The 26,945-nt window shown below is 60.4% G+C and overlaps 2 protein-coding genes across 7 annotated transcripts in view; both read left to right on the top strand.

The window, feature by feature from the left end:
• Nucleotides 1-26,945, top strand: part of VAV2 (vav guanine nucleotide exchange factor 2) — a 161,122-nt gene that overhangs the window by 64,271 nt on the left and 69,906 nt on the right. For all 4 annotated transcript variants that reach the window (XR_009251307.1, XM_058693609.1, XM_058693610.1 and 1 more), the window contains exon 3: nucleotides 17,332-17,390. Coding sequence is in view for 3 of the 4 variants with exons in the window: in XM_058693609.1 (XP_058549592.1) it covers nucleotides 17,332-17,390 (59 nt within the window). In the remaining variant the exon portion in view is untranslated. The remainder of the gene's footprint in view (nucleotides 1-17,331; nucleotides 17,391-26,945) is intronic.
• LOC131491106 (putative proline-rich protein 21) lies at nucleotides 8,093-14,344 on the top strand. 3 transcript variants are annotated; one of them, XM_058693623.1, is made up of 3 exons: nucleotides 8,093-10,256; nucleotides 10,337-10,376; nucleotides 10,417-14,344. In XM_058693623.1, exons 1-3 carry the CDS (start codon nucleotides 9,659-9,661, stop codon nucleotides 10,697-10,699), a joined length of 921 nt encoding a protein of 306 aa, XP_058549606.1. In that variant the 5' UTR covers nucleotides 8,093-9,658; the 3' UTR covers nucleotides 10,700-14,344. The 3 variants fall into 3 exon arrangements, with proteins under 3 accessions (XP_058549606.1, XP_058549605.1, XP_058549604.1); XM_058693622.1 differs by having other exon boundaries at nucleotides 8,094-10,376; nucleotides 10,437-14,344; XM_058693621.1 differs by having other exon boundaries at nucleotides 8,097-10,276; nucleotides 10,337-14,344.

Genomic DNA, 26,945 nt, shown 5'->3' with positions numbered 1-26,945 from the left:
CACCGTCTCCCTGCTTGATGTCTCCGGGTCTCACCAGCCATTGGACTTTGTGCAGAGCGACATTATCAATCAGGAGGGCTCTTTTCGAATCATTAGGGGAGCATAACATGAGCAAATGATAAAGGGCCCCTCTGCTCGAGGAGTGTTGTGTGGGAGGTCAGGGCGTTTGCGGGGTCAGGGACCGTCCCCTCCCTACCACGACTCGGGGAAGGATCCACAGGGTTCAGAGGGGTGGGGGCGCAGGGACGGTGCTGAGGGAGATGCTCCTGGCGAAGGAGGGTCACCCCGGCGTGGGGCGGATGTGGGGACGCTGCTCAAACTCAGGGTGCCAGGAGCCTCCGGGAAAAGCCGAGTCGATGTTCAGGGTCGTGGTGATGTGCCGTCCCGTCCCGTTCCTGGGCAGCGCTCTCCTGGTCTGTCTGGGCCTCGGCCGTCACCTCTTTGGGACCCCTGCCTCGGTGGCTGACCGCCCTCTGCCGCTGGGGGGTCCCCAGGGCCCCCGAGTGTCGCCTTGTGGTGTTCTCTCCCTGAACATTTAGGAGCCCATCCTCTCTGAGGGGCCGAGCGTCCTCAATCCTGGCACTGGGGCCTGTGACTGTCGGCCTCGGATCGGCGCCCGGGTCTGGCGTGACCAGTCACCACAGCTGGGGGGCTTGCAACAGAAATTGCTTCTCCCCAGTTCTGGGGCTGGAAGTCCCCCCCGCCCACCGGAGGTCACAGGACCGCTCCCTCTGGAGGCTCCTGGGTGGGGGGTTCTGCCTGCCCGTCCCGGCTCCCGGCTGCTCTCGGCACTCCGGGCTGCGTCTGCTCCCTCCCTCCCTCCCTCGTCTCTGCCTCTCCTCTTCTCCCTGTGACTCTTGTGTCCTTTCTCATAAGGACACCAGTCACGTTGGATGAAGGGCTCACCCTACTCCGGAATGACTTCATCCTGATGGTGCCCGCAATCGTCCTTTTCCCAAATAAGGCCACTGCTTGAGTCGGGGAACCCAGTATAAGGCCTTCGTTGGCTGCAGTGGCTACATTCGGGTGACCCGTCTTTTGTGTCAGGCACTGACAGGCTGCCCCTCGGGGGCCCTGAAGATGGAGCGGACGGGGTGCTTGGGCTTGGGGAGCCCGCACTCTTGGGCTGAGCGGGGGTGCAGGATGCATGGGCTGTCCTCGTGGCGGGGTGCCCCAGGAGGGCCTCGCCCTGGGTGTCTCTTCCATGCCACATCCTGTTCCTTGTGACCTTTCTTGCCTTCCCGTGACCTCCAAGTCAGGCCCCTTAGCTGGTCGTGTGCAGTCCAAGCCCGGCCCCATCCACCCGCACCCCTACCCACCCTCTGGTCCTAGGGAGGTCGTCGGAGGACGGCCGGGTCTCTTTCCTGCCTTCTCCCTCCCCCGTGCTCCCAGCTGTGGGTCCTGCGGGGGCCCCTCGTCTCCACCTGGCGTCTCCACTGGAGCCTCCTGGGAACTTGTTGAAGGAGAATCTCGAGCCTTAGAGGCCCGAGCCGTGGCGTGGACCCATGGAGCTGGTGCAGAGAACCGCGTCCCCCGGCGGTGTTCCCCAGGGCCGCTGCGTTGCGGGTTGTGCTCGTGAGACCCAGAACACATTTACAAGGGTCTTTTCATGAGTCGGCAGGCAAGGGCTTGGTCCCGCGAGGGCTCTGTCCCACCATGTTCTGGAGCCCGCATCTTGGTGGTGCTTTGACGGACGTAATTCTTCCAGCTGCGTCAAGGACGGGAGAAGCTGGGCTGCCTGGCTCGGTCACTCTGGGCCGTGGGCCTGGACAGGCTGCTGGCTCTCTCTGGGCTGCTTGGTGACCAGGGTGAACCTCCTCTGCCCGGGATCCCGTCAGGTCCCCACACTACATCTCGTCATCATGTCCCCTGGGGCGCCTCTGGGCTGTGACAGGTGGAAACCCCCATTTTTAATTTAATTATTTTTATTTTTATTTTTTTATGTTGTATTTTATATTTGAGAGAGGGAGAGTGACAGAGCATGAGCAGGGGAGGGACAGAGAGAGAGAGAGAGAGAGGGAGACACAGAATCCAAAGCAGGCTCCAGGCTCCGAGCTGTCAGCACAGAGCCCGATGCGGGGCTTGAACTCGTAAACCACGAGATCGTGACCTGAGCCACTCAGGCGCCCCCCTTTTTCCTTAAGCATTTAAAAAATAAAAAAAAAATTTAATATTTTTATTTACTTTTGAGAAAGAGAGAGAGAGACAGAGCGTGAGCAGGGGAGGGACAGAGAGAGAGAGGGAGACACAGAATCCAAAGCAGGCTCCAGGCTGCGAGCTGTCAGCACAGAGCCCGACGCGGGGCTTGAACTTGTAAACCATGAGATCGTGACCTGAGCTGAAGTCAGACGATTGAGCCACCCAGGCGCTCCTAAATTTTTTTTTGTTTTATCTCTCTTTCTAATTTTAAAGACAAGACTCCTGCTGGAAAGGTCTCCTTGTGGTTGGTGCCCAGTGAGGGGCAGAGGTGCCCAGAGCCCACGTGGGGCAGCAGGTGGGTCTGTCCCCTGCCGTCCTCTGCTTTCTCCCCTGCCTCGGACTGGCCCGCTTCCTACGTGTGCTCTCCCCTGTGGTCACAGAGAATCTGTTCTGGGCGAAAGGCACGTTTGAACCCTACCCTTAGGTAGGAGAAACTCCAGGGGGCGACTGGGGCGGGAAGTCCCTCGATGGGCCAGGATTAAGCCGAACTCCTTTTCTCGGAAGCAGTCTGGAGCTTTGTCTGTGGCTGTTTTCCATCTGTTTCTGGAAACACAGTGCACAAAAGGAAAAATCACTTTAGACTTTTTCCTGGTGGGGGCTAGCATCGCACAAATCGGGTGTCTGGGCCCGATGCAGTCGCATTCTTGGGCCGATACGGCTTTAGAAAGGAGAGGGTGCTGTGCAGGGCCAGGTGCTGAGGGCACGGCAGGGCCCTGGGGCCACCCCCGAGGCCGTGCTGTGGGAAGGTTGCCCTCATTTATGATGAGTCCACTGTGCATGTGCTGGCATTCACCAGCCCGTCACCCAGCTGACCCCGTTCATCCCTCAGGTTGACCTCCTCCAGGGAGCCTTCCCTGATGCCCCCCTCAGTTAGGCCCTCCGCCCCACCGGCTCATCCGTCCTGTGCCCTAAAGCGTTGAGGACACAGCGGGTCCTGTGAGCTCCAGGAAGCCACGTCTGGCCTCTCCTCCGCAGGGCTCAGTACCTAGATGCTCACTGAATGCTACTGAACACACAGGTGAGCAAATGAGAACCGTCCTCAGGGTACTCGTCCCCACGTTACAGGTCAGGGCCCGGGTCCCCAAGGGTTTTAGGGCGCTGCCGAGATCTCGGGGACAGTCTGCAGCTGGGTGCCGAGCTGGGGTTAGTGATGCCAAGCTGGCTCTCTGTACCCCCTGGAAGGCGGTGCCACGGGGTGCCCTGGGATGGGGCGGGCAGGCACCTGGCTCCAAGACGGGGGAGACCCCCCCACCTGAATCCTCATGACGCGAGCGGAGCAAGGTGCGTGGTCCCCACCCCGCCGTCGGCTGCCCTGCTGGCCCTTCCCCACCCGCCCCGCCCCTGGGGCCGCTGGCCCAGGTGCGGACTCCTGCCACGGGCGGTGAGAAGTCCCCCGAGGTGTGGCTTCCTGGGGATTGTACCGGGACCGGTGTGGGGGGGCAGGGGCCGCCTCTCCAGGGTTGCGTCCGTCCACGGGGGCTGTTGCCGTGACAGACCAGGCGGCTGCAACAGCAGGCATGTATCTCCCACGTGTCTGGAGGCCTGGCGCCTGATCAGGAAGGTGCCGGCACGGTCGGGTTCCCGTGAGGGCCTCTTCCTGGCTGGCGGGTGGGGGCCCTCTCCCTGCAAGCTCACAGGCAGGGACAGAGAGATCGTGCCTCTGTGTCACTTCCAGCAGGGACACCGACCCCGCCCTTGGGGGCCCCACCCCTGTCCCTCCCGCTCGCCCCCAAATACGCCACCTCCTAAGCCCTCCCCCTGGGGTTAGGGCTTCAACGTAGGAATTTGGGGGAACACGTTGAGTTCATAGCAAAGGTTGGCCTCTGTGTAGTGACAGCCACAGAGGGGCCAGATGGCAGTGAGGTCAGGGTGAAGCCACAGGCTGTGGATTCATGTGGTCTCCTCACCACGTGGGGCTCTGTGGCCCCCACTTCCCAGGTGGGGAGACCGACTCCGTTCTGTTCCGTGGCCGGGGATGGCAGAACTCTTTCTGATGCTCACTCCCGGCAGATCTTTCCGGAAACACCCACAGCGTGTCACAGCTGTGAAAATGCCCAATTTGCAGCTTGTCGCGTCACGTCCGTGGCCGCTGCGGTGTGGACGCTGTTCCTGATCCGGCCTGAGCCTCCTTCCCCTCCTTCCGAGCTCAGTGGAGGTGCTCGCCCGCCTTCCCCGGGCGCCGCCGGGAGGGTCCTGACGCCCCGGGGCCGCGCCCCCCTCTGCCGTCAGCCTGCGGGGTGCAGGGTGCTGGAGGTGCTCCCAGGCGCTCCGGCCCGGCCCCGGAGGAAGCGAGCTGGCAGAGACAGTCCCCTTACTCGGTGCGCTGAGGTCATACTCGCGCTTAGTAACGGAGTTAACCAAGTCATCGCTCTAGAGATAAGTGTGTGCGTTGGAAAATTATCGCCACGGTGCGAGAGGTACGGGTTTTGTTCCTCTTTCCGTTACGATGGCCATTAATCAGGGAAGGCAGTGGCGCATTCTGAAGCCCGTCGGCCCCCTCCAGGTAATGGCTGCTGTCCCCTCTTCCCCGTTAACAAGCCGGGGTTGACGGATGGTGGGGGCCCAGACCGGAGTGGCTGAGCCAGAAGTGCTGCGGGAGGGGGTTCCAGGGTGAGGCTCAGACGGGAGGCTGAGGCTGTTCTTCTGGATGCTTCCTTCTTAGGCGCGGTGAGCACAACTCAGCCATCCGAGGTCTTGGCCATATCTGCCACTGTGGACAGGGGACCACTTTGATCCTCTGGTTTTGACAAGGGGCACAGGAGCACTGACTGCCTTGGGTGGTTGAGGATTGAGTGAGGCAGCAGGGGAACTTCGGACTGAGCCCCGTGCTGGGCTCACGGCGGTCGGGGCTTAGGCTCCTGGTCAAGAATCAGTCTCACAAACAAGACTCGGGCTCAAAGTTAGGCTTCAGGTTCATGGTCAGGGCTCAGGCTCGCTTTAGCATCGGCTCATTCAGGCAGGTTCTGGGGAGTAGTACTGTGTTCCGAGCACTGCTCCTGAGCTATGGTGGAGTGGGATTGCCAGGTTGGCGAGTAAACACTTGAGAATGCGGATCCCAGCCCGTGGGGGCTGTGGCTTGGCATCCCTTGGGGTTGTACCTGGAGGACTGTCCCCATCCCAGCCCCCAGCTGTCCCCAGGGCTGGTCGTGGGCACCCTGAGGAATCTGTTCCTTGTGTCTGGCAGATGTTTATTTTTTTTTTTAATTTAAAAAAAATTTTTTTTAATGTTTTTTATTTATTTTTGAGACAGAGAGAGACAGAGCATGAACGGGGGAGGGGCAGAGAGAGAGGGAGACACAGAACCGGAAGCAGGCTCCAGGCTCCGAGCCATCAGCCCAGAGCCCGACGCGGGGCTCGCACTCACGGACCGCGAGATCGTGACCTGAGCCGAAGCCGGACGCCCAACCGACTGAGCCACCCATAGCAGATCTTTAAATCCAAGGCGGGAGGCAGGTCACTTCTCGGTGAGAGAACGCGGGAGGTGCTCAGAAAGGGCCGAGTCGGAGAGACAGGTTCAGTCCTGGACCCGCCGCTATGGTTGTGTCGGGGCCTCAGTTTCCTCATCTGGGAAATGGGGAAGATGGCCCTGACCCCACACCACTGGGGTGGAGCCCAAGGTTGGACACGATCAGTGGAAGAGGCAGAGAGGCTGGCGTGGGCTGACGGGGCACAGGGACCCGCTCAGGCGCGGGCTGTGGAGACGCCTGCTCTCTGACCCTCGGCTCGCCGTCTCTGCTGCAAGGAAGAGGGCTAGGAAGCGTGTGGCCAGAGCCTTTCAGACAGGGCGAGGTTTCCACGCGGGGCTGGGGCTCCCTCCTGCCCTGCCCTGTGGTGTCTGTAATGCCGTTGGCATCTGAAGCCCTGGGCCGTGGGGATTTTTGCACCTTCGGGTGGTGATTCACAGCACTGGGCAGCTGGTTCGTGGCCCCCCCTCGGATCAGAGGGGAGATGTGATGCCGCTTGTCTGTCTGAGGCGCCTCCTACGTTTTGACGCACCTTTGTCCCACCTCTTACCTGTCTGGCCGGGGAGAGGAGGCAGTCTGTGCTCTCCCGCGGCTGCAGTGGGCACGCATTCACAGGTGGCCGGTGGCCCACCCCGCCAGCTCCCGGAAGCCCCCGTCGTGGCTGGGGGGGGCTCGCTGGCCTCCGTGGAACTGCAGGGTTAGGGTTAGGGTTAGGGTTGATCCCGGCCACCGCTGTCAGCCCACGTCCGGAGCCGTCCTTTCCGGGGCAGGGCTGGGCCAGAGAGTGGGGGCGGGGGGGGGGGCCCAGACGAGCCGAGTCTGTCTCAGGTCGCTGCTTGTCTGCCTCGAACCCCCGGGGCCTCAGTGACCCCTCCGTAAAATGGGGGGGGGGAGAGCAGAAGTGTCTCGTGGAGGGCTTGGGGGGATAAAATGAAACGGACCTGGTAGAGACCCAGATACCAGCTCTAGTTGTTAATGGAGCCGTGTCAGGGAGGCCAAGAGCCTGGAGCTCCAGAGGGATCTCGTGAAAGTTCGTGGGGGGCCCTCGCAGGTCACCTGCAACCTCCTGGCTGGGTTTAGGTTTCCCATTTGGGCCGGGTGGCCACGGCGCCTTTTCCACCCAGGATTTTAAGTTTCCCCGACTGGTTCCTGCATATCTTCCTGGTCAGGCACAGCTGAAGTTCACGCCGTCTCCCAGCCCGGTGACCACAGAGCATTTGACTGATGTTACGGATCAGGGACAGTAGACAGTCAGTGCTCAGAGGGACTCTGGAGACGTCGAGGTCTCGGTGTTTCCCCGGGTGGGCTCGAGTCTCTCCTTGCATATGCTGGATCTTTCTGACAGGCAGAGCTGGCTCAGAGCACCGCCTGTCAGTAGAGAAAGCTTCAGAGGCCGCCTCTGGCTTGAGCAGGAGAGAGCGCTGCGTTTGATTAGTGACGTGTGGCAAGCATTTGCCGCCTCCTACGTATCGTGTTTCCCTTATTCCGTAGATGGGGAAACTGAGGCTCAAGTAGTCAGTGGCGGGTTTAAGACTTAACCCCCGCCTCTGGCATTTTGTCCTGGTTTGTGGCTCTCTGCCCCATACCCACGATTACAAGTTAATTAGAACAACTTCTCTAACTTGCCCGGCGCAAGTCGGCGCTCAGTGTGTGAGTCCCATTAGCATCATTCGTTCATTCGTAGCTATTCTGGCCATCGGCTCCTACAGAGTCCAGGATCCAGGGCCGCTGGTTCCTGAGGCTCAGGACGGCCTCTGCCGCTCGCTTGTGAGGTCTCCATCCTCCCGTGAGCACAGGACGTGCAGCTAGATTTGGGGGTTCGTTTCGAGTCGTGCGGAAGCCTCAGTTCGAGCCCAGGAAAGAGGAGAGGGCCGGTGCCGCAGTGTCCACAGACTCTGCCTCTCTGTCCTGTCTCTCCTAAAACTCGCTTTTGAGCTCCGACCCTCTTTCTAGCACGGCCAGACCCTCCTTCCGTGCGTTCCCCTCCGAAGTTGCCGCCTTTCACCGGCTCCCGTGAGTGGCGCTTTTCGTTCTGCCGCTTGGGCGTCTTGGGGCCTGCGGCCCGGCTCACCCCTGTCCCCTGCGCGCACTCGGCCCCTTGCAGGAAAGCTGTGCCGGCTGCTGTGCGGGACGCAGCGGCTGACAGGCGGCCGTGTTTCCCGTCTGCTTTGGTTTGTCTTGCTGCTCCGGGCGGGGGGGGGGGGGGGGGGGTGTGTGTGTTGCAAAGCCTGACTACGGGGTTTGTGACGAATCACACCCCAGCGGCCGCTCCTCATCCTGAAGGCAGCAGCGCTGAGTTTGTTCTGACCTTGCTGTGCATGTGAACACAGAAGAAACCAGAAGGGCGACGGTGGGGCTGAGCGGGGCGGCGGGGGGGAGGGGGGACGCAATTCATGACGACTTCCTTCTGCATTTGCAGCAGTGTTAGCCGCAGATTTCCCAGGCGGATAGGGGAGTTTCCGGGGCAACGCGTTTAAATGGGGTTCGCAGTCTTGCCATTTGGCTCCGTTGAGCCGTGTGTGTGCGCGCGCGTGTCTGCGTGTGTTTCCAGATGTGTGGTAATGGCTGATAAGGAAGGTCTGCGGGCTTGAGCCTGGTCTGTGCGATTCCTGCTTATTGACTCCTAATGACAGCAAGTGCCTTGGGGCCAGGAAGCCCTCCTCCTGACCAGTACGGGCTTTGCGAGCGAGCTGGGTGTGACGGGCACAGACGTCCTCCAGCTCTCGCCCACCTCGTCGTCGGCACGAAGAAGCCCCGGGTCCCTCTTAAAGGCCCCGTCTTTGTTGTCCTTCTGGATCCTTCCTGCCCGTGCTTCTTCATCGAGGACCTCGGGGAACCTAGGTGGCCTTGCTGGGTGCCACCTCGCAGTGCCAGCTGAACGCTAGCCGTGACACGGTCCCCGTACTGTGGTTCCTGAGCGTCCGTTCGTATCGCCGTCCCGTGGCAGTGATGCGTCTGTTCTCCTGGTTCGTGGCGTAGACGTTTGTCAGCTCTGCAGACTACTTTTTTATGGTACGTGTTAGCGTGTCAGCCTTTATTCCGAGGGGTATTGATTCTCACGCTTGCAGAGAAACAGCGTTTCCACATAAAGAGCTCATACCCTGGAGGACTTCTGTCTTCTACATTCGGGATAATAGAAGACTTGAAAGCAGAAAACAAACACGGAAAACCTTGGCTCACGTTTCGAGTCCCAGTGGAAAAGGGAGGTGTGGTGGAGGCTCGCCCGGGAGACAGCAAACCTTCAGGGAAGTTCCGGGTGGGCAGAGCGTGTTCATACGTGCGTGTGTGTGTGTGTGTCTGTGTGGTCTCTGCCCCAGGAAGACCTTCAGGGACCCGGCTGATGGAGGCCTCACCACCTTTAACGTGGGCACTGTGAGGTTGCCCGGAGGCGGGAGGTTTCGTGAGCCAGGCCCGCAAGCGGCCCCCTTGACGTCTGCTCCCATCCACTGCGTGGCCCTCGGGAACCGCAGGAGAGGCTGGCAAGTGTCCAGCCAGGCCCCAAAGGAGGGGTGTGAGGTCTTGTGCCCAGCTGCAGGCTCCGGCGGGGCGGTGGAGGGGCAGGTTTGGGTCATGTGGATGTAGGTTTGGTTTCTGAATCGGCCACTTATTGCTGGGTGACCTGGGACAAGATCCGTATTCAGTCCAGTCCCCAGGGTCTGTCTCTAATAATGGGGAGTTGGGGGAAGGGAAGAACACATACGGGAATGTTGTTTGTGTCGTGCATATCTTAGTGCACAGTATATACTAAGTGCTCAAGAAGTGGTAGCTCGTGTTCTGACGTTTAAGAGGTGGGAATAGGGAGGCAGGTTCTCTTTGGGTCTTTTGCTGCTGATCCCGTCTGCCCATCTACCCGTCTGTCCATCTACCCGTCTGTCCACCCATCCATCCATCCATCCATCCATCCATCCATCCATCCATCCACATACCCAGTTTATCCTCATCCACCCATCCATCCCCAGACCCGTCCATCTACCCATCCAGCCATCCATTCACCCATGCACCCATCTATCCACGCACCCACACATCTACCCATGCACCCATCCATCTACCCTCAGACCCATCTATTCATCTACACACCCATCCATCCATCTATCCACACACCCACACATCTACCCATGCACCCATCCATCTACCCTCAGACCCATCTATTCATCTACACACTCATCCATCTATCCACACACCCACACATCCACCCATCCACCCATCCATCCACCCATGCACCCATCCATTCATCCACACACCCATCCATTCATCTACACACCCATCCATTCACCCATGCACCCATCCATCTATCCACACACCCACACATCTGCCCATCCACCCATCCATTCACCCATGCACCCATCCATCTACCCTCAGACCCATCCATTCATCTACACACCCATCCATCTATCCACACACCCACACATCTACCCATCCACCCATCCATTCACCCATGCACCCATCCATTCATTCACACACCCATCCATTCATCTACACACCCATCCATCTATCCACACACCCACACATCTACCCATCCACCCATCCATTCACCCATGCACCCATCCATTCATTCATACACCCATCCATTCATCTACACACCCATCCATTCATCTACACACCCATCCATTCATCTACACACCCATCCATCTATCCACACACCCACACATCTGCCCATCCATCCATCCATTCACCCATGCACCCATCCATTCATTCACACACCCATCCATTCATCTACACACCCATCCATCTATCCACACACCCACACATCTACCCATCCACCCATCCATTCACCCATGCACCCATCCATTCATTCACACACCCATCCATTCATCTACACACCCATCCATTCACCCATGCACCCATCCATCTATCCACACATCCACACATCTACCCATCCATTCGCCCACACACCCATCCATACGTGTGTGCGCCCATCCATTTATCCCCGCACCCATATCCCCAGACATCCTTTGAGCATTCTAAGGTCATTCTGTGTCTCAAGCCCGTCATATAAACTCAGTAGTGGGCTGCAGTTTTTCTCACCCATGAAGTGAAGAAGCAATTCAGAGCCTGGTTTTGAAGGTCAGATGTGATGCTAGCCCCAAAAGAGCTTGGAAAAAGCTTCATGAGGGACATGAGCTGTGTCAGGTGCCCAGAAGGCCTGAAGAGAGCTGGAGTAGCTGTGGGCATCCTCAGCAGAGGGCATAGCCTGCCAGGTTGTGTTCCTGTGCACCCTTGGAACCATGGTCTCTGCCACCTGTAGGGAAAGGCGAGAGTGTGGAGGTTGAAAGACGTTTTGTTGCGGACCCTCCCCCTCAGAGGTTCAGTGGGGTGGGTAATAGGAGTGTCTCTCTCAGCCACTGTTGACCAGCTGTGTAAGCTTGAGCAAGTTCCCTGGTTTGGGGTCTTGGTTTCCTGTCTGTGAAATGGGCAAGCAATCAGTCCAGTCTAGTGTCTCTCATGGGGGGAGCTGTCCTGGGGCTCAGAAGTTTCATGAAATGCCCCGAGCTATGTCAGCACAGTCCTGTGCCCCAGGGCAGGCTCTCAGCTGCAGGGCTGGGAAGAGGGTGCTGACCAGTATTCCCTTCAGCACGACAGGGTACCTGTGGCCCTGTGGCCGCCTTGAGAATTTCCCCAGGTGGGACTTTAACGTGAACAAGGCAGTGGAATGTGAGAAAGAGCTGACTGCTCCGTCCTGCTCCCCCTTCTCCTGGCCTCTGTCCGAAGTGAATTTGAGGCCTTGGGTGGGCAAGAACCCAGGAGATCCTCCTGAGAAGTAGGGTCCCTACTGAGCCATCCACAAGGACTGCAGGAAAGCCTCTGGTTTCTCTGGCACGGGTTATAGGTGGTGGGTGTACTCTGTGAAGACAGTGGGGATTACATCATTGAGAAAACCCAGCTTGGCTCCAACTCTCAAGGAGCTCACAGACTAGAGTGGTGTGGAAACCCCTCTCTGGGGCTGCAGGCCCCACTTATAAGCCTTATAAGGGGAAGGCCCACTTATGAGCCTTCCTCTGTCATGTGGTCATTCACTTTTTCCTTCTGTTGTTCCTTCCTTCCTTCCTTCCTTCCTTCCTTCCTTCCTTCCTTCCTTCCTTCCTTCCTTCCTTCCACCCATCTGTCTGTCCTTCTACAATACATTCATCTATCCATGCATCCTCCCTTCTTTCCATCCATCTATCCATCCATCTGTCCATCTGTCCATTTGTCCATTCATTCATCCATCCGTCTGTCTGTCCATCTATCCATCCATCCATCATCCATCCATCTGTCCATCTATCCATTCATCCATTCATTCATCCATCTGTCTGTCCGTCCATCCATCCATCCATCCATCCATCCATCATCCATCCATCTATCCATCCATCTGTCCATCTGTCCATTCGTCCATTCATTCATCCATCCGTCTGTCCGTCCATCCATCCATCCATCCATCCATCATCCATCCATCTGTCCATCCATCTGTCCATCTATCCATGCATCCTCCCTTCTTTCCATCCATCTATCCATCCATCTGTCCATTCGTCCATTCATCCATCCATCTGTCTGTCCGTCCATTCATTCATCCATCCATCATCCATCATCCATCCATCTGTCCATCCATCTGCCCATTCGTTCATTCATCCATCCTTCCTCCCTCCCATCCTTCCTCCCATCCTTCCTCCCATCCTTCCTCCCTCCCATCCTTCCAACCTTCCTTCCTTCCTTCCTTCCTTCCTTCCTTCCTTCCTTCCTTCCTTCCTTCCTTCCTTCCTTCCATTGACCCATGTATCCATCTAGGCACATCAACATTTGCCAGGTAACGTCTGTGTGCAGGTACTTGGAATATAAAGTTCAAAGGCGCAGCTCCACATGCTGATACATTTCAAGGAGGTCCTGTGTCGAGTACTCCTTAGGTTCACAACAGTGAGGGTCCTGATCAGCTGCAGCTTGAGTGGACACCCTGCTGCTGTGCCCTCTGGGTCGGGGGGGTGGGGTGGGGAGAGCGGTGTTTTTCGACCAGTTTGCAACAGCTGTGGTGTAGTGAGAGTAAACCCGGCCCGTATTTCCACCTTCAGGTCCAGAGTCAGAGCCTTTTGGTTTAAATAGCACGTTTTATTGACAGGACAGTTTAGGGAGGGTCTGCACCCAGGGTGGGACACCAGCAGACTGTTGTTTTTAAATACCATCTGCCCCCACTGTACTTTGTAGGAAAATATAAAGCTACAGCCAAGGAAGCAAACTGCACAATCACTCTGTCACTGCCTAACGTGTTGTGCATTTCCGCCCGTCTCTTTTTAAGGAGTATATAATTTTAAAAATTAGACTCTATCGATTGTACATGTTTTACAACTTGTTTCTTTCACCGAAGGGATTCATGAATATGTTTTATATCAACAAATTCCCTGCCGCGACATCAGTTTGCACGGCGGCTCAGAATCCCCTGTGCGGCTGTGTCTGGCTTCTTTTCTCCCCGAGCCTGGTGTTGGCCAAGTCAGGCTGCCGGTGGATTTTTGGAGCATTTGTAGATTGCTGCAGGGGCACCTCTGGAACGAAATGGCTCCACACATAAAACAGCGGGGACTCAGAGTCATCTTAATGACACCAGGGCAGCGCGGACTCGCTCCTCCTGGCCGGAGAGCTGGATGGTTTCCACCGCCCTTCTTGGAAGGATTTGCTGGAGGCCCAACCAGGTGCCCCTCGGGGACACATCTTGCAGGCTGCCTGCCCACCTCTTCATGCCTGAGCGAGATTATAAGCTGAAGCACAGAGGCTGGCCTGGGGTGCTGGTTCGGGGTTCCTCAGGGGCTAGCGGGATGAGCTTCGTCAGCCCGTTGCTTGTGGGGGAAGGTGGGGGCCCCCCAGGGGCAGAGGTCCTGGGAGCCCCTTTCTGGAACTCTCGGCTCGGCGAGGTCTGCACTGGACACTGCTCTGCCCTAGATCCCCCCTTAGCTTCCCGGGGTCCAGACCACGTGTCCTTTCCCCAGAAGTCCCTCCTGCCCCCTCTGCTTGACTGTCCATTCCCTTCAGCGGCTCTGTGCTTCTCAGGCCGTCCGGAGATGGATACCCGGGTCACTCTCCTTGCCCTTCTGCAGGCCTCGACCTGCAGGGGCTGCCTGTCGGACCCCGTCCCTGGGGCCGGGGTGCCCAACCTCGGCTCCACATCTGGGCCACCCGGGGCCCTAAACAGATTCCTGGGCCCCACTCTCTTCCGTTCCAGAGCCTCCGCAGGTGGGCCTGGGGTGCCGGGTCTGCGTTCCGAAACTCCGCCAGCGAGTGAGCAAGCTGGTGGGCTGCTGGTGTCGGGGAACGTGTCCAGCCCGAGAGTGGAGCTGGTGGAGAGCGTGGGGTCAGAGCGGGCCGCGGCTGGGCGGGGACAGACCCAAGACCTCCACCCCGAGTGCACACCCCACACCTCTGCCCGGTGTCCCCTGGGCTGCCCCATCCACCCCTTGCCCCTTCCTTGGCCGCGCATGTGGCTCCTCCCAGTGGGCCTGGGCCTCTGGGGACGCGTCCTTCTGCTGTGACCCCCTGCCCCGCCCTGGGCACACCTTCCTTGGCCCCAGTGAAGTGGTCGGTGATCGCTGAGCCCAAAGGCTTGAGCCGGTTGTGGACGGGGAGGAGGGGAAGCCGTTCCATTCATTAACAGAGGCAGGCGAGAAGTGGAGATAAAAGTTGGGAAAATGTCATCCTTTGACATTTACGTTTTCAGGAGAGCTGGAGGGCTCTCCTGAAAGAGTGGACTGGGAGGTGTTTGATCATCGCCCAGTCCCTCCATCCCGGGACGGGGCCGCCGGCCAGGGGCGCTGTGGGGCCCACGCAGGCTCCTTGCTCCCCTGCAGGGAGGTGCGTCCTGCGCCCTGTCTTTCCCCGGGGGGCTGCCGCCACCCCTCGTCTGACCCCACGACTGTCTCGGGAGGCCCCACGCCTGCTCCCGGCAGCCCCTGCCCTCGGTCACTGCAGTGGGGGTCCCTGCGGTGGGCTCCCCCCCGCAAAGCACTCCTGTTTCTGCACAGATGCCAGCAGGGAGCACGCAGCCCAGGCAGACCCAGGACCAGGGCACCTCCGGGAGAGATGTTGACCCTGGCTCGACGGGAACCCAGAGCCGAGTCCCTCACAACTGCCGATGACAGATTCCAGCCTGGAGCAGAGTGTCTGTGGGCTCGGGGCGGAGAAGCCACTGTGTCTTCTGCTGGGACGGTGGGCGCGTGGACACGTCAGAGACCTGTCCCCTGGCTTTGGCTCGCTCCCCTGCGGCAGCCCCTCCGTGCCTGGGGCTCCCTCTGTATGGGGCAGAGGCTTTGTGCTAACTCCAGGTCAGGAGACAGGTTCCGTCTCCTGGGCCAGGGCTGACCGATGGCTGCCGAGCGTGGGATCTGCCAGGAGGACTCTGGCCCCTGTCCGGCCGGCTGGGGAGGAGTGCGGCAGGATTAACAACGTCAGCCGTGGAGGTTTGGGAGCGGGTGGCTTGTGCCCCCGAGCCCTTCAAGCTCTGCCATTCATTCCTAGCTTCTAGCAAATAACCGTAAGCACATAGCAATAACGCTTTACGTTTTGTTCTCCCTGAACGCCTGGAGCTCTCACGAGCTGAGACTAACAGCCAGAGCCAGGAGGCTCATTACGCGCGAAACACCCTTGGAGCACACGGGTGCGGGGCCGTGGCCGGGCCAGCCGAGTCCTCTCTGGGGAGGCACAGAAGGACCCCGACGTTCTGCAGTTTCCTGACTCCCCCGGCCCGGCCCCTCAAGTGTGGCCACCTCCGGGAAGACCCCTCACAGCACTTCCCTCGTTGGCCGAGCTCGCGGACTGAGCAAAGGGGCTTTCTGTACGGCTTGGGTTTTTCCCTCCCGTTCAGAAAATTGCAGCTAAAACAAGTCTGTGAAATGCGTCTCAGCTGGGGGCTTTAGGCAAGAGACCTTGCCTCAGTTTCCCAGGCTCCCAAATGTGCATAGCAGGCCTGGCCGGGTAGGGTGAGGATTCCCCAGGACGGTGCCCGTAAAAGGCCCAATGGGCTCGCTTCCTGGGGCAGCCAGCAGCCGGCAGGGGTGTGCGTGGCTTTAGCCGGTGGTCATCGTGGGCCATGTTCATGGGCCCTGTCGCCAGACACACACAGACTGTACCCACGCGCGTGCACACACACACACACACACACACACACACACACACACAGGTGGGCCCATGCACGCTTACACAAGGAAGCCTCAAAGCCCAGGCTTGCGTCTGCTTTGTCAGCATGTGACGTCTGGCACAGCAGGTGCCCCGTGAATTCTGTAACGAATCGTGAGCAGCTCCATGCGTTTTATTTTATTTTACTTTTATTTTATTTTATTTTATTTATTTTTAATTAACCAATTTATTTTTTTGACGTTTACTTATTTTTTGAGAGAGAGATACAGTGTGAGCAGGAGAGGGGCAGAGAGGGGGAGACACAGAATCCGAAGCAGGTTCCAGGCTCCGAGCTGTCCGCACAGAGCCCGACGCGGGGCTCGAACTCACAAACCGTGAGATCGTGACCTGAGCCGAAGTCGGACGCTTAACCGACTGAGTCACCCAGGCGCCCCGTGTTTTTTTTATTTGTTTAAAAATATTTATTTATTTTTGACAGAGAGAGAGTGAGAGAGAGCGCACACAAGCGGGAGGGGCAGAGAGAGAGGGAGACAGAGGATCCCAAGCAGGCTCTGTGTTGAGAACAGAGACCCTGACGCAGGGCTCGAACTCACAGACCGCAAAATCACGACCTGAGCCGAAGTCAGATACCTAACTGAGCCATCCAGGCGCCCCTCATGCGTTTTATACTCTGTGCTCCGGGGTGGCCACTCCCCTCTCTCTGCCTCAGTTTCCCCGTAACCCTCTGTGGAGCCTCATGCCTGCTTGCTGCCTGTTGGGTGTAACTGTGTTGGGGCTTCTGAGGCTGGGGGACAGGCGGACCCCATGTGTCTGGAGGGGGCTGCCTGGGGCACAGGGCAGGACGGGTGTGGCCGGGGGCAGCCAAGAAGGAACGGCCACTGCTCATGGTTCAGCACTTGAGAACCTCTGCCCTGACAAGCACGTTGGTCTGGGGAGATAGCGCTCGGATCCCCTCATGCGGGCTGAGCCTGGTTCCGTTCGCCCTGACCCTTTGAGGGGGCCAGGCATCAGTTTAGAAGGTCAGATGGAGGGAGGAGGGGCCAAAGGGGAGGGAGCACCGCGTCAGCGCTGTGCCCCAAGCTGCCGTGTAACTTCGGGCAAGTCGCTTGACTTCTCTGGACCTCTCCCAATCTCTGAACTGGGTCAGCACCTACTGGGAACATGCTGTGAATCATCCGGTAGCTTCCAGAACAGCAGCATGGGATGAGCACTTTGTAAGCGTGACGCCTGTTAGGACTGTCAGCGGCCCCGGGCCCCGACGAGGTCAGCCCCGCCCCGTGTGGGTGAGGACGCGGCCCTGCCTGGGGTTAGTAGCTGGCGCCCGGAGGGCGGAACTGGTGAGCCCGGCCCCGCTCCTCCGCACGGCCCTGGGCGAACCTTAGTGCGCAACACATCTTGTGCCATGCGCGACATAGGTATCCAGCCCGCAAACGTTACATGGTGTGTGTGGGAGTGTTCTTTTGCCAAGACGAGATGTGCTTAGTGAACTGCTCTCTGTGCACAATACCCTTCGTTGTGGTTCTGCGATGACTTCCTGGTTTCTCGTGGAATGACAGAAGCGTCTTTCTGGTCTCCCCAGGTCATCTCTGCCGTGTCCAGACTCTCCCTGCACCACGTGGCCCAGAACAAAGGGATCAGGTGAGCTCATCGGCGCTGACGAGTGCCGCCCTCTCGTCCTCCCCGCCACCCGCGTGCCTGGCCTCAGATATTAGAGTTTTCAGCAGATATCCTCAGCCCGTGGCCTTATCATGAATTTTCAACGTGGTCTCGTGTCGCCTGTTGGCAACAGGAAGGGGCGGCGGCAGGGGGCGGGGTGGGGGGGGGCCCTCCGCTTCCCACCAGGGAGATCTTGCACGCGTGTTCGACTGATGGCTGCGAAATCCCTTTCGATTTCGGTAATAAGATCAGCAAATTAATCCTTTCACAGATCATTGCCTACCTAAGCACACTCCCCACGCATCACAACCGGGGGGGCTCTGCCGTGAGGGTGGAGACCCGTCCCGCGGGGTGGGGGGGCCTCAAGTCCCTGGGTTGGACTTCTCACTCCCGGTTTTACTGCTTTCAAAGCTCAGCCTCAGAGAATCCTGTCACCCCTGCGGTTTGGCCTCTGGTCCCCGACACGGGACTGGGCACGCAGGCAGCCGGGACAGGGGAGGGCAGCCCCAGTGAGATTCTGGCCCACAGGCATGGGGTCAGGGAGACGTCTAAATGGGGATCAGGTTCCAGGTCGGGTGGGGACAAGCAGAGGACGTGCCCTTCCTCAGTGTCCCTGGAGGACATGGGCCCAAAGGGTGGGGATGAGCGGTTTGGGAACCCGAAACAGCCCCATCTGAGGGTGGAGTGCCGTGGGGTCACGCCTGGGTGCCAGCGACATCGTGAGGGTGGTCTCTACGGGAGGGACTTCCCAGCAGCTGTGTGGCCTGAGTCTGGGGTCCCAGGACCAGGCCAGCCCGGCCGCCCCTTGGTGGGGCTGTTTGCACAGATTCAGAGAGTCATCGGGACAGATGCAAAGGTTAGGGCCCCCCGCCCCATCACTGGAATGTCATTTGTTGTATTGTCAGAGAGAGAGTCCTTTGAACTGGGGGTTTTTGTTTTTTGTTGTGAGTCAGAGACAGGATAGGCTCTTCAAAAATGCCTCTAGACTCTCCGCTGAATGCATACAAAAGGGCATCTATAACACATTTAGGGTAACGCCATAAGACAAGGCTCACACCCTGGGACACCAGTGACACCTGGACGCCCCCCCCCCCCCCCCCCCCGCCAGCATCACCCGCTGGTATTCAGGGTCGCTTCTGTGAGGTCCGCAGCAGGGACAGTTCAAAACCGCTAACTCAGAGTACGTGTGGTATTTCTGGATAGGAAGGAGCACGTAGGTTTGGTGTTTTGGCTTTTTTCTGGAAACGATCGTCCGTCGGCTCTCCCGCTGGCGGCCCTCCCGCTAGCCCGAGCCGCTACGGGGTGTTGCTGTCCCACTTCCAGTATGTTTCTCGCCTGGACGCGTGTCTGCGTGCCCACGTGGGCGCGAGTGACGTCCGTGCAGCAGCACTTGGTCGCGTCATTTGCTCGTTGACGGAAGGCTAGAGCCTGATCTCTTCTCTGTGTCCATTTGGAGCCCGGTTACATCCGGGGGCACGCGGACCCGCCTGGCTTTGCCCTGGACGGGCCGTCCTGCTGCCTTCCAGGCTCTCCGTGCCCGTGCCTCCAGAGCCCGAGGCCGAGTTAACCCTTCAGGGCACCGGGAGGAGGAGGAAGTGAGGGGTAGTGGGGAGGCATTTGCAGCGCAAGAAAGGTCAGGGCCTCCCCCCCCCCCCACCTCCGTGGACCGGCACCCTCTGCAGAGAGAGCTCCCGCCTCTCACCTGCGCGCCCTCCTGCCCTCGTGGCCCCGGGACGGTGGGGCTGCCTGGGCACAGCACGCCGAGTCCCCCGCACAGGCTGGGATTCCCACAGGTGACTGGGGATTCTGGGAACCACCAGTGCTTTGCAGCTTCTGTGAATTTAGGAGCAATTTCACAGCGTTACTCATTTCCTGAGGTTTCGGCTTGGCCAGACCCTTTCCCTTTTTGAAAAGCCAGCCACCAAGCCCGCAGCCCTGAAGAGCGTCTTCCCCGTTTGTTTCGTGGCTGGATAGGAGCCCAGCGTGCTCCTTTAGAAAAATGATCACTTTACAGCCGTTGCACTTTGCATAATGAGCTGATTTTCCGTAAAAGCCCTGATTATACTTCTCAGAGGCTGATGAATAGGGGACTTAATCTGAGGGCCCCACCCTGGGGCCGGCCGGAGGACCAGAAGTGAGGTTGGGGTGGGGGTGGGGGGGCGCGTGCAGGGCCTTGTCACAGCCAGAGCTGGCCATCCAGAGTGAGGAACGTCCCGTGGGGGGTCATCACCGGATGGGGGGCAGAGGAAAGGGCAAAGGGCAGAACTCTCCCTGTTACTGAAGCCGGCAGGTGAGGCCAAGGAGCCCCCAGCCCACGAAGGTCACCTCTGCCAGCCACCTGCTCGCCCAGTGGCCTTATGCAGGGATGCTCTTGGGGCCTCTGTCTCTTCTTCTGTAGCTGGGAAGGGTCCCCTGCTGGGCAGAGTCACCGTGAGCCTACTCACTGCACGGCACCTCACACCCCGTGGATGCCCAAGGCGCTGGCCGGGGTGGTGGGCTGACAGGGGGCCCCCAAAAGCTACACCCCCCCCTCCTGGCTCCTGGCCCTAATGTGACAGGGAAGGGGTTCTCTGCAGGTGCAATCAGGTCGTTATAGATGTGATTATATCGTAAGGAAAAGAGGGGGGCAGGAGGGTGGGAGCGGAGCAAGGAGACGAGACGACAGAGCAGAGGTTGGGGCGATGTGGCCACAAGCCGAGGAATGCTGGGGTCTTAGGGAAAGGCAAGGAGCTGCCAGGCCACGAAGGGGGGCGTGGCCACTGCCACTGGCCCCGTGGCTCCCCCAGCGCACTGCCTCCTGCCTGTTCTTGTGACCCCACAACTCTGCTTTTGAAGGTTAATATGGGCTGCCTGGGGGTCCTCATGCTTGGTCTTTTCCTCCAGTCTGAGAGACCCCAGACCCATTTGAGGGGGGCTGTCCCGTGGGCAGGCTGCAGGGTGGCTGGGTGGGTGGGGCAGGGACAGGGGTGGGAGAGACCCGTCTGCCCCCAGGCCCCAGCGAGCTGGGATGTCCTTTTTCAATTTCAAGTGAATTCTCAGAATGTCAGACACACTGGATCCAAATCTGAGCACGGGAAAGTGTTCTGGAACTGCAAAGAAGTCCCTCTTGTCCCGTCGCTGGCTGCAGAGGACCTGTCCTTGGTCTTCCTGAGTCAGGGGAATGGGGAGTGAGCCTTCACCCCGGATGCTCTCCTGGGTTGCACACATAAGGCGAAGGAGCTCGGGTAGGGGTCAGCCTTGCTGCCCGAGGGGTCTCCCGAGGGCGTGTCCCGTCTTGGCCTGAAGCCAGCGTCTCTGTGGGATGGTAGGCAGGAGAGGCAGGACCTCCCTCCATCCTCAAAGGGGCTCCTCCCCCAGTAAAGGTCGTGTCCTGCCGCGGGGCTCCCTGTGTCGGTGACGTCGGCTGTGGCTCTCTCGGGCACAGTCCCCAGCTCTCTCCGCTGTCCCCCTCCCTGCCGATGCCCCTTTCTCATCTGGTGCCACCTGGCTAATTCCAGGTGACGGGACTGTGCACGAGAGAGGCTCGGATGGAAAGCGGCAATTTTCACGTGCTTATAGCTCATTCTGTGGCAAGATGGTTTTAATGGTCCCACCTGGTGACACCAGGCACCTGGCCACTTGTCCTCAGTGGAGAGCCTGCGTTCCTCTCCTTTCATGATGACCGCGGGGCTGGCACCATTGCGTTGGCCGTGGGGGAGTCATTGGAAGACACGAGACTCCTTCCCGAGAGGGGCTCCCATGAGGCCACCTGTGGGCTGTTGGGGGTCTCGGATGCGCCCGGCCTCCCCTGGCGGCTCGGTCCGGCTGGTGCCTGCCCCGCACCCCGTGCCCCACTCGTCCCGCCAGGGTGAGCGAGGTCATCAGTCGGTGTCACGTGCAGAGCCCCAGCCTGGCCTGGTTGCTGCCTCACTCCCCGCATCTGCCGGGGCCGCTGCTCAGGTCTCCAGGCTTCGGCCGAACGAGCCGTGTCAGAGCGTGTGTGTGTGTGTGTGTGCATGTGTGCCTGGCGTGTTCCCTGCGTGTTTTCTCGCACACCGCGCTGGGACCGCCCACTCACGTGTGCATCCTGGTGTCTTGTCCATCGGCGTGCCGGCAGCTGAACCTGCACGCGGACGTGCCAGCCGGGGCGGCGGGGGCCCAGAGTGCTCCAGATCCTCCCTCGGGGCTCCGTGGAAGGTTCTAGAAGGGATGGCACGCCTAGTGGTGAAGGCAGAGGTGGGAAGAAAGGTGGGCAGGCAAGGAAGGCAGAGGTGTTTGGCCATCCTGCCTGGGCAGCATCGGAGGAGAGACTGTGGGCGGGGGGGGGGGGGGGGGACCTTCTGGTTTAAGGGTCCCGGAGCTGGTGTGGCAGCCGGGCCAGTGACAGGGCCGTCACTGCAGGGGTGGGGGGTGCTTCATGCAGCACAGGGGGCTTGTGTTGTGTGGGCCAGGCCCCAGCGTGGGCAGGGGGGCAGATGTGGCTGTGGCTCAGCTCTGGCCTGGCCCGTGTGTGTCACACAGAACCTGCCTCCGAGAAGGAGGGGCTGCCAGGACAGGGCCCATCCCAGTGGGGACGAGGGCGCCTTTTCCGTTCACCTGACAAAGTGACACCAGCTCGTCCTGCTTGTCCTGCTTCGGAGCCCCTCCTGGGAAGGACTCTCACGGCATTCCCTCCAGCCTCCTGTCCCCTCTCTCCCCAACTTGGTGACGGTGGCCCACTGTCAGGGACGAGGGGAGGCCTTGGGGCAGAGAGGAGAATGACACGCTGACCTCGGTGGCACTGAGGCCGTGTCCTGTCCACACCGGCCACCAGGACAGAGCTCCCGGGTGGCAGCCCACCGTCCTTCCTCTGGACACCCGAGTGGTTGTCACCTGCAGGTGAGATCCGGCCACCGTGTCAGGACCAAGTGGAAAAGCCGGGCAGCCGGGCATGGTGGCTGGCGCCTGACGAACGGCAGCCAGGTGACTTTTGCAGTGAGTCTCTCCCAAGACCCCGGGAGGGACCCTGCCTCCTCTTGTCACCCCCGCCCCCCCCAACGGGATTCCCGGGGAACCCTCGGTGCACTTGTCTCCGCCACTCCACTGTGGGCACCGGGGCTGGAAGGACACAGGCTTGTTCAAAATGTATTAACGGGCCGTCTTGTGCCAGGACAGCGGGGAGCTGATTCACGCTGGGGACAGTCAGGAGGAGCAGGCCGGCTGCCCGGCGGGAGGGCCGTGAACCGCCAGCTGGAGCCTCCACGGCCGGCAGGGTCTCGAAAAAGACAGAGGGCCGCCGATTGCGCCCGCTCCCCTCCCGGATCTCCGGTCCTGGTGGCGGGGCTCGCGGGGTGGGGGTGGGGAGCCCCCGTGCCGTCCGCTCGCCCACAGAGCGCACTCAGCTGGCTGATCTCTCGGCCCTCCCTCCCCCACCCCGCCCTCCCATCCTCTGTTCATGCGACCAGTCGGCTCTGCATCTGTCCATCTGTCCCTCTGCCCCCCATCCATCCACCCATCTGTCCACCTGTCCCTCCGTCGATACGTCGTCTGCACGCTTACCCTTCCTTCTACCCACCCGAATGTCCTTCCATCCCCCCTCTGCCCATGTCACATGAACGTGGGTAGGCTGGTCTCAGCGTGGTGCTGTGACGTGGTTAAAGTCACAGCCTCGTGCCGTGGTCCAGGCCCGGCAGCGGTAAGGCGAGGCCCGGTCTGCTCCCCAGCGTAGACCAGGCGCTCGGCCGTGTTTCATCCGGGGGGGCGGACAAAGGGGTGACCCAGCTGACCTGGGTGGCGGCCAGATGCTGGGCCCGTTTCCTGCTCCTGAGCCCGTACGGATCCTTTGGTAAAGCAGCTCACAACCCCCCTGGGCCGTTGTGAACATTCAGACGACCCCCGTCGAGCCCTCCACACAGGTCCTGACAGGCGGTAGGCGGAGGGGCCGCCTCTTTGTGTCTCAGCTTCCTCGTCTGTAAACAGGGGTCTGCCCACACCCAGCTGGAGGGCTGAGTGGGTTAAAGCAGGTCGTGCGCGAGTTTCCTGCTTCGAGATGGGTGGAGGGAGCGTGGGCCCTGCCTGCGGACGATCTTGGCAATGCTCACGCCTCCGAGAGCCCGAGAGCCCGGGGTCACCGCCGCGCTCGAGGTGCTCGTGGAAGACAGTCGGGGACAGCGTGCACCCAAGCCCGAGCGTCTGCTCCGGTGTGTGGCTCAGGAGCATCGCCCCAGTCCCCGCCGGGCCTTCCTGGGGCAAGTTCAGAGTCATGGCCGGGAGATGTCACTGGTGGCTGCATCGGCCTGTCCTCGCTGACAGACGTTCCTGGTGCCAAGACAAGAGACTCGCTGCTTGAGGAAAACCCCAGGAGCGTGAGCTGCCTCCCTGGCCGAGGACCTGTCTGCGCCAGGCGGTGAGACGGAAAACAAGGGGCGGGGGGGGGGGGCCTGGCATGTTCTCTGTGACCTTGCAGATTCATTAGGTCCCCAGGGACAAATTTCAGACCTTTTGCCCGGCTCCCACAGCCTGGCACCTTCACGCTGGAGGGGCCCTTCATCCCTCCTTTTACATGAGGGGAAACGGAGGCCCAGAGGACCTTTCCTAACGTCCCTTACCCGAGGAAGTCAGCAGTCATTCATTCGTTTGCTCATTCATTCTGTGTGTGCCTCGTGATGTCTGCCCCCAGGCCAGGTGCTGGGACACAGCCAGAACTGACTGCTGTCAGGCAGGGAGTTGGACACAGGGCCCCGGTCACAGGCAGGTGACCGTGCCACAGCAGGCCGCGGGGCAGGGCGGGATGAGTGGGGAACGTGATCTGAAACCCGGAGGCACAGGGTGAAGGGCAGGCCTGAGTTAGTCGGGTCCAGGTGCCGGTGGGATTTTCAGCAGGTGTATTAGCCCTGAGCCTGTTTCCTGGTCTCTGAAAGGGAGGCTCGTGTTGGCCGATGGTCAGAGCCCTTGGTGAGGCCCAGGGCCCAAGCAGCCCCGAGCAGTGGTTCTCAGGTGAGGCCTGAGGACGCCTTCGAAGGAGAGCCCAGACCGGGTGGGCGTGGGCCGAACGGTGGCTTTAAAAAGATACACCCCGGACCTGTGAATGTGAGCTCACTAGGGAAACCCAGGGGGCCCTAATCCGATGGCCAATGTCCTTATGAGAGACGCGTGGGAGAGAGACGCAGGCAGAGGGGCCGTGTGCAGACGGAGGCAGGGACTGAAGGCCTCTGCCACAGCCCAGGGACACCGGGGGGGGGGGGGGGGGGGGACCCCCGGGAGCTGGGAACGGCAGGAGGGAGCCCCGCCCTAGAGCCTTGCCCGGCCCTGCCCACATCTCGATTAGCATTTCCGACCTCTAGCGCTGAAAGCATGGATTTCTGCTGTGTTCAGCTTCCCAGTTTGTGGTACTTGGTTACTGGCAGCTGCAGGACTCTCACGCAGTGGGTTTGGCTGGGCAGCGGGCTCTGGGGCGGGGGCCAGGTGGGGGCCCCAGCCTCCAGCATGCCTGGCGTGTGGAGCTGCGAAGTGCCCTTCCCAGAGGCTGATCGGTGTCCCCACCAGCCCCAACCACCGACACCTGGCCACGGCGGGGACGGGGTGGGGGGCTCTCAGAGACGCCCCTGTGGTTAGCAGGGACAGGATGCTGGGCCGGCACGGACGGCGGCTCCTTCTGCAACAGCGTTCGTTGTTGGGGGGCGGTGAGGATCTCCACCCGTACTGGGTCCAGAGCCCTCTCAACTCCTGCCCTTCCCTCTGGGGAGCGAAGATGGCTTCACTCTGCGGCAAGCCAGACGATAAAAGCCTGCCTCTTCGGCAAATGTCACCATTAAAAATTTATCGGGGCAGCTGTGCGACATTATCGGCACGTTTTCGGAGACCAAGCAGCAAGCGTTGGCGTGCGGTGGGATTTACGCACGTGCAGAGGGGAGGTGCAGTCGTCAAAAGTGCCCGCGGAGCAGAGCGTGACGTCCTGACACGGTGGCGGTGTTGGGACTGTGGCCTGGCTGGGGGCGGTGGCGGGGGCGGGGGATGATGTCGTTAGCAGGGTCCCCCAGCCCAGCTCCGGGGTGACGTCTGTTGTGCTCTGTACAGCTGTGAGCCCGGCTCCCAAGCATGGGGACAGCCCGCACCTGTCCTCACCGGCAGGGGCCCCGTTTTCCCCCAGACATCACCCGGGGTGTCCGCCTCAGGGGGGGGTTCTCGTCTGTCCCGTCCCTCCTCGCCACCGGCTGCTTCTCTTAGGCTGGGCCAGGTTCTGCAGTGGCAACGGAGAGCCCCCGAGGCCCGTGACTCAGAGCAGCCAGCGTTCGTGTCTTGCCCACGCGTTACCACGTCACCTGCTCCCACGGCCAGGCCGGTGGGCGGCCTCCTACTGGAACAGCGCGGCCGTCACGGCAGGGACGCGGCCCCGACGGCTCGTGCGCCGGCCCCTGCGGACCGTGCCCTGTCGGCGAAGCCATGATGCTTGGTGACAGGGACTCAGCCTCTCCCGCTGCTCGACGCTGCTCGTCCCCGAGGTGGGGGACTGTTGCTCCCCTTTCACAGAGGAGGAAACTGAGGCCGGGAGGCTGAGGGGCTTGCTGGAGGGGGTCTCCTGATGAGGGGGGGGGCAGGGGGGAGGGGAGCTGAGCCGGGGCCTGAGCCCGCCCGGTCGCCCATAGTGATCTCGCTCACCTGCTGTTCATCGTGCTGAGATGCGCTGGTCCCCCCCCACCACGTGGCCCCCCTTTTGGCCAACACGTGGCAGTAAGTATTCTGACAGGAGAGAGGGGGGTCTTGGAATGGACCACCTTTTCTTGGCCTTCTTAGTCCCCATTTGTTCTGATCTTTTCCTCTTCTGTTTATTTTTATTTACTTATTTATTTTTATTTTTGAGAGAGAGAGAGAGAGAGACAGAGCATGTGTGGGGAAGGGGCAGACAGAGAGGGAGACACAGAATCGGAAGCAGGTTCCAGGCTGCGAGCCGTCCGCACAGAGCCCGACACGGGGCTCGAACTCACAGACCGCGAGATCGTGACCTGAGCCGAAGTCGGAGGCTCAACCGACTGAGCCACCCGGGTGCCCCTTCTGTTTATTCATTTAACTTTTGATTATTTTGAGCCCTCTTGGGCCTACCGGTCAACCCAGGGAGCTAGAACATTCCAGCTCACAGGGCCCCAGGAGACTCGGGACCCGGCCCTGCTCCCGCACCCACCACCTGCCTGCTTCTGCCTAGTTAGTTTCACTAAATCTCACGTGTAGTTTCGTCTAGTCCTCCTCGTTTTGGACGTTTGACGAAGAGAGTCCGTCACGTTGGCTCCTGGGACTCGCTGTTTTCTCTGGCCGTCCTGTGACGCATCAGGTCGCAGTATGCGGCCCTGGGCCCTGTCCCCCGCGCCACGGCTCCCTGCGGGTCAGCGCTCCGAAAGCCCCCCCCCCCCCCCCCGGGAGTCGGGGGTCTCGGCCCCGCTTTGAGAGGGGAGGCCCCGAGGGAAGCCTCCGGCCCGGTGTCCCAGCCGGTCGGTGGTGGGGCCGGAACCCCGTCCCGTGGGAGTCAGCGGGGCGTTGGGGGTCCCGGGGCCTGGCCCCGCACTGACCCGGACACCCCAGCCCTAC

Source organism: Neofelis nebulosa, chromosome 12 (assembly GCF_028018385.1).
Source record: "Neofelis nebulosa isolate mNeoNeb1 chromosome 12, mNeoNeb1.pri, whole genome shotgun sequence".
In the NCBI taxonomy this organism is placed as follows: Eukaryota; Metazoa; Chordata; class Mammalia; order Carnivora; family Felidae; genus Neofelis; species Neofelis nebulosa.
The sequence above is the reverse complement of the archived record's forward strand: the minus strand, read 5'-3'. Positions and strand labels throughout refer to the sequence as shown.

What these genes read in the sequence shown, in the direction of transcription:
- LOC131491106 (XM_058693622.1), top strand. Translation starts at nt 9,659, where the DNA reads ATGCACCCATCTATCCACGCACCCACACATCTACCCATGCACCCATCC. An exon ending in TCACACACCCATCCATTCAT is followed by an intron (nt 10,377 to 10,436) that starts CTACACACCCAT and finishes CCATCCATTCAC; the next exon opens with CCATGCACCCATCCATTCAT.